This window comes from Phaseolus vulgaris, chromosome 3, assembly GCF_000499845.2.
Source record: "Phaseolus vulgaris cultivar G19833 chromosome 3, P. vulgaris v2.0, whole genome shotgun sequence".
Classification (NCBI taxonomy): Eukaryota; Viridiplantae; Streptophyta; class Magnoliopsida; order Fabales; family Fabaceae; genus Phaseolus; species Phaseolus vulgaris.
The window spans coordinates 40995497-41002682 of NC_023757.2; the positions used below are offsets into that span (position 1 = coordinate 40995497).

Below are 7186 nucleotides of genomic sequence, written 5' to 3' on the forward strand. Positions count from 1 at the left end.
CTATATATATCATACGCCTCCAACTATATATATATTACTCCATCTACGTATAAATCAATTACTTTAATACTATATAGATTTAAAGATTTAAAGTTAAATTCTTAATATATTATTAAAATCATTTAAAGTATATTCTAACAAGAATTTGTGAATTTTGACTTATAAGATAATTTTTTATTGATATATGAGATTATGTACATAGAGTATATATTACATTATTCACTCTTAATATAGTTTTTTATTTATTATGTTAGTTTTAACTCTCAAATCTCATCACCTAATGATGTACACTACCGATTTTGTAATTACATCATTTATACCTATATATAAAGGGGATTCTCTATTATAACTGTGTTTTTTGTATACACAATTTTCTTTTAATTCTATCCTTATTTAATATATATCATTAGTAATGGAGTATTTTATCATTTCATATGAATTATTTAAAAAATAAAATTATTTTTTAAATTAACATTAATGTACAATTTTTATATGACTCCCCCATTCTTTCCTTAATTCCTTATTTTAAGACAACAAGAGGAAGAAAGAAAGAGCATACTCTCACACAATTGCACATCAAATCTCACATCAAATAAAATAACCTCAATTTTTAATCATTTTCTACACTTCATTTTTTGTTTTTCAATTTTGATTCATCTAAAATTATTTTTGTATGTATATTAATTTTTTATTATCATAAAAATTGAGTAAAAGAGAAAAATGTGAATACATAATCTGTGTTTTCGCTAGTAATGATAAGGAACATTAAGTGAGTCCGGTTTAAAACTCTCTTTCTACTCACCAATATGAATCATTTTCTGTCTATAAGTTCTTCTAGTGTCATTTATAAAAATATTATCATAGAAGTTATAAAAAATAAATAAAACTAAAAATAATCGTTGCTAATTTTTGGTGAGTGTTTACCAATTAATGTCAACCACGTATTTTTCACTTGATGTTTATTATCTTGTTTTATGGTCAATGTTTGCAAGGATTACTATTCAATCCAAGTCATCAATGCTATCTTTTGAACAATTGGTTAGAATATTTTTCTAATGTTGATTAGAGAAACTTTCGGTAAATATTGATTCTTTTTCTTTTTTGCGCCAATGCTAGATAAGAGAGTTTTTTAACCGATACAATTTGAAAAGTCAGAAAAAAAATAACTCTATCAACAATTGAAATTAACTAATCTCAATGATATCAATTCGTCGATAAAAAAAAAATATATCGATTGAATACAATCGAGATATTTACACGAACTAAAATTTCTGATAAAATTTGTTGAAAAATTAACATTAATCATTGTTTATTTTGAAAAAAAAAACTTTTGGATTATTTAATAGTTTTAATATTAATCATTTTTATATTTGATAATAATTGAAATAATTTGCTAAATAAAAAATCAATAAATTTAAATAGTTATATCACAACAAAATATTTTAAAAAAAATTAGATAGAAAACTATTCAAATTTGGTATATTCTAATTTCTAAAGGTAAGGATATATAACGTTAATCAAACCTTATCAAGTAGATATTATCATTGACATATTGGTTAAACGAAAAAGTCATTCAAATATATATAACCGTTAATATCAAAATTTTAAATCTTAATATTGAAATTGTTACTATGTTTCACTAGGTGTCCACTTTCACTTCGGTTGAGTTTCTGCATTTTTATATTAAACTTAAGCAAAATTATGCTTTGACAATAGTTGTAAGGTTGTATACAACTTTTTAATTATTGAATGAGTTTAGATATAAATATATATAATAAATAGTAATTTTATAATTAAATGATATAAAAAAATATTAAAATAACAGATATTGTAATCTAATTTTATAAAAAATTTAGATGGTCAATATATCATTATCCTAAATTTAATCGGATTCTTTTTTATAGTGGGTTACATTCGGTCAATCAAAATTTTTAATTTAATTTTATTAAAAATTAAAATTTTAAGTATTAACTTAAGTAAAAAAAATATTATAATATTTACAAAAATTAATTCAAGATTTCAAATAATTAAATAAATCAAGTTATAAAAAAATGTTCAAATTAATATAACATATGAAAAAAAATATAGAATACAATTTGTTCATAAAATAAAATATCAAAAACAAGTCTCAATTAGTTATCGATCACTCGTACTAAATTCTTCATTCAACTTGTATAAAAATAAAAATAAATTAATTTAAATTAAATTAAATCAATTTAACTTAAAACTTAATTGGATTGAATTATCATATGAGATCCATCAACACCCATAACGCTAATTATTGATTATAGAATACGCAATCTTCTCTCCTTGTCATCTCCTCTTTTTTTTTCATATTTTTATAACATTTTTATCTAATCATCACACAAAAGTTAACTCACTCAACTTTTTATATACAGAGATGGAACACGTTTGACAAGAACGAGACATTCTGGGCTAATTTAATATATATATATATATATATATATATATATATATATAATTTTTTTATCTCATTTTTTACGTGCATCTCATGAAACTAGTTAAAATATCAAACTGTTCCTTCCTGCCACAATTTCTTGTTGTCATTATCACCCCCATTATGTTGTGTTATGAATGAACTAATAAAATATTATAATTCTAAGAAACACTTTCAAAATATGTAATTTTGAAGTTATTTTTTTATATAAAAATGTTCTAATTTAAAAGTTAATTTTAAATTTGAATTTTTTTAGGAAACAACGATTTTCAAACTGTGTAAATTGAAAGCTTTTTTTTTTTTTTTTCCAAACAATTGATTTTGGATTGTAATTTAAAAGTAAAAAAAACTTACCGATTATATCATCTATAAATAATAATAAAATATTATATAAGGTTAGTCAAAAATAATTTTCAAATTATCAATTTAAAAGTCTAAAAAATTTGAGATTCTACAATGAAAAGTTTTTTTCATAAAAAATACTTTAAAATATAATCCAGAAGTTGTTTTTTCATAAAAAGTGAAAATTTTCATATTTACAAGAACACATAAGAAATTAAGGAAGTAAAAAAAATATTATATATATTCAAAATATCATGGGTATGATTAAGAACTTTTTATTAAAATAATACCGAGGTTATGTTTTAAGACTCAATTTCATTCCTCTTGAAAAGAAATGGTGATTTAATAACTGATTTAACTTTTTATTTAAAAGCCTATAAAAAAACTTTTTATTTAAAAAAGAAAAATTATGTTTGAAAACACAAATTTATTTTTCTAAAAAAGGTGAAGTCATTTCAAAAGTCGAATTCATTTAAAATAAAATAAAATTTCAAAAAACGACTACATTATTTTTTAAAGATAAAAAAATTATTATTATTATTATTTAGGAAAATAAAAAAAATAGCTTCTTTTAAAACATAACTTATAATTAGAAGTAATCTTTTAAAATATAATTTTATTTTGCCAAAGTTTTTATAAAATTTAGCCATATTTTACGAAAAGCCAAAAAAAGATGATGTATCCATTATATTAAAAAAGTTCATTGCACTAACAATATGTACAAATTAGCAGCTAGAAATCATTGTTAAAGTAGATCTCAATTATTGAGTTATTTATTTTAAGGATAATGATATGTTAATATTATATACCTATGTAGCACAGATACGGATACGACACAGACATGGACACAGACACGAAAATACATATAATCTCTAAAATGTAGGACACGGGACACGAATCTATATATTGTATAATTATGAATTATATAAATTGACAACAAAGATTTATGTGCACAAGTATGTTTCAAATATTTTTTTTGAGAAAAAAGATGTTTTTCATTACTGATTCAAAATGATTTGTTTCTTATTTTTATAATAATAATAAAAATTCATATAATAAGTTTGAGTTTTAGAAAATTAATGTATTTTTCTTTTTTAAAATTGTGCTAAAATCGTGCTAAAATTGTCAAAATTTCAACAAATATTTTTTAAATTAAACACTTCACGGATACGTGTTCTACGAATGTCATACGAGTGTCGGTGTCCAATACGTATATTCGACACCACACGCCATTTAAAAGAAGTGTTTGAACTTCATATTTGTATACACTACAAACATATACCTAACATACTAATAAATTAATATTTTAATAATATTTATTTTACTTTTTAATTTAAAGAGTGTGTTTTATAGTGTCAAAGGAAAAGTTTTCCTTATTTTAAAAGGACCACACCTACTTGACAATACTACACCAATCTAAATGGTTTCCAATAGAAAAACTATACTTTGAAATCCACCCAAAAACACGAGAAATTGAATAACCCAGAAAGAAAAGTTTGTTTTTTTTTATAATAGGACCGTGATATCTCTCATACAGTGAAAACACACTCTTAAGAAACAAATAAATTAATATTTTAATTATTTTCATTTTAATTTTTATTTTAAAATATTATAATATTATTATAAAGGGTTGTGGAGTGGTGTTATTTATACTGTTGGTCAAGAAAACTTTTTCCTTTGTAATATTGTAGATCTAAAAGTTTCTCCATATATCACACGTGACTCTCCTTGATTTATTTTACGTGAGAAAATTGAACTATAAATCCCTCGTCCCATGTTTGCATATTCACACAATTGCATGTCTTGCTTGAGCCACTGACACAATGGATCCCATTCAGACCATGGTTTCAGAAAGAAAGGAATCGAAGAATGTGTGTGTGATTGGAGCAGGACCATCGGGGATAGCGGTAGCAAGGGAGCTGAGAAGAGAAGGTCATGAGGTGGTGGTGTTGGAGCAGAACCATGACATTGGAGGACAATGGCTATATGACCCAAATGTAGAACAAGAGGAGGACCCTTTGGGAAGAAACCCTTGGCTAAAGGTGCATAGTAGCATCTACCAATCTTTGAGGCTCATGTCCCCAAGAGAGATCACGGGCTTCACTGATTTCCCTTTTTCAGTCAAGAAAGATAGAGACCCAAGGAGGTTTCCTAGCCATAAAGAGCTCCTTCTCTACCTCAAGGACTTTTGTGAATGGTTTAAGGTGAGAGAGATTATCCAGTTCAATACAAAGGTGCTCTATGTAGGACCATTAAACTATGGTGTCTCTAGTGAGGATTTGAAATGGGTTGTTAGAAGCAAAGAGAAGAAGAGTGATGAGGAAGTTGAACAAGTGTTTGATGCTGTGGTTGTGGCAACTGGCCATTACTCCAGCCCTAGATTGCCCTGCATTCAGGGTAGGTGGATCGAATCTTTTTACTACAATTATGCAATACTTTCTCTTAATCCATACATTTCATGCAAATGAAAATGTAATGAAATTATTGTTGATGCTCAGGAATGGACAAATGGAGAAGAAGACAAATGCACAGTCACATTTACAGGTCTCCAGAGCCATTCCGCGGGGAGGTACATGAATAGATTATATTTTCTTGGTAGAGTGAGATTTTTTATAGATGCAAGCATATCTGTTTAGCTTTCGTGTTTTAAAATGCTCTCCTTTATGCATTAAATTATAAACCTAACACTCCTCAAAATCACTGACATTTTTTTTACATAGATAGTGGTGGTGGTTGGAAATTCTTTTAGTGGACAAGAAATATCACTGGAACTTGTGAAAGTAGTGAAGGAACTCCACCTCAGTTCGAAATCACTTGACATTTACGAGGGTTTATCTAAAGTCGTATCCAAATACGAGAACTTTCACCTTCGTCCACAGGTATCACTTCCTAATCTTGAAGTTCTAGTTCCATGAAATAGATCCACTGCTATTTTTGCTAGCCTCATAAACGTGGTACGTTGTATAGATCGACAACCTTCAAGAGGATGGGAGTGTCGTTTTCACGGACGGTTCCAGAATTATCGCAGACACTGTTTTATACTGCACTGGGTAACATCTCATATCAATCAATGCCAAAAAACTGATTAAACACTTACAGGAAAAATTCAATTGTTGTAAGTTTTTGTTTAATTCAAAGGTCAACTTAAAAACAATTTGGTTTGTGGATGCTAGGTACAACTATTCCTTCCCCTTTCTTGACACAAAGGGAATAGTTGTTGTGGATGATAATAGAGTGGGTCCTTTGTATGAACACACTTTCCCTCCATCACTTGCTCCTTCGCTTTCTCTCGTAGGCATCCCCAAAAGGGTAAATTACCTTGAACTAGATCTGTAATTTGGGTATGTATTATGAATATAAATTTGAGAAAGCTCATATTTGTTAGTAATATTGGTTGATAAGTGGTGCAGATCCTAGGGCTCCCTTTCTTTGAGTATCAAGGAAAATGGATAGCTGAACTACTTTCTGGGAAAAAGGTTTTGCCATCATGTGAGGAAATGATGAAATCAATCGAGGAGTTTTATGATTCCAGAGAAGCTGCTGGCATTCATAAACGCCACACCCATGAAATTGGAGACTTTGAGGTTAAGTTTATTTGGTTGGTATCTGCAAAAGCATGCAAATGTTAGTGACATATAATATAACAGTTAAAGTTGTTGTTTTGCAGTATATTGAGAAATATGGAGAACTTGCAGGATTTCGAAAGTTGGAAGAATGGAGAAAAGAGTTGTGCGTATCTTCCATAATTAACTACTTTGTCAACTTGGAGACCTGTCGTGATTCATGGTATGATGATGAGAAGCTTCGAGAAGCTCTTCAAAGTCCTTACTTCACTCAACTTGTTGGAGTTGATCTTGAGGATGTTTCTTTCTAAATTTCTACTTAATAAATGATCTTCTATCTCTAAAATGGCGTAGTTTGGCCAGATGAAATGCCACCATAAAGTTCATGTAAGATTTAAATGCAAAAATAAAATCCCGCAAAATTTACTATCTTTAGTAAGTATTAATTAATGATAAATTCAGGTTTATATTGGGATTGGTGCTCTGTAGAACCTGATCCGTTTGCAGATTGAATTGGATTTGGCTTATATTAGATTAATAAGGGTTTGGATATTCTAAAGTTGAAACATCCTAAAAGTATCTTACTTTATTTTATTTATTTTTTGTTGAGAAAAAAAAATGATAAAGCCTTTCTTACCAAGTTCAAATATATAAATTTAATCTTGAAGTAAATTAAAAAAATTAATTTAATTTTGAAATCAAATTATTGGATCAATTTTGAATGAGACTGATCATTCATAAACAATATTAAATGTTTTTATGTTTTTAAGAGTAAGCTTAAAATAAAATCTATCATAAAATAAAATTATTAAATAAAAATTAA

At 27.0% G+C, this 7186-nt stretch overlaps 1 protein-coding gene across 1 annotated transcript; it reads left to right on the plus strand.

Annotated features, from left to right (window-relative positions):
* Window positions 1-4454: 4454 nt before the first annotated feature.
* LOC137807733 (flavin-containing monooxygenase FMO GS-OX-like 8) lies at window positions 4455-6794 on the plus strand. Its single transcript, XM_068608511.1, has 7 exons — window positions 4455-5197; window positions 5299-5369; window positions 5521-5679; window positions 5768-5850; window positions 5974-6109; window positions 6211-6384; window positions 6468-6794. The coding sequence occupies exons 1-7, from the start codon at window positions 4624-4626 to the stop codon at window positions 6672-6674; spliced, it is 1404 nt and encodes a 467-aa protein (XP_068464612.1). The 5' UTR covers window positions 4455-4623; the 3' UTR covers window positions 6675-6794.
* The last annotated feature ends 392 nt before the right edge of the window (window positions 6795-7186 follow it).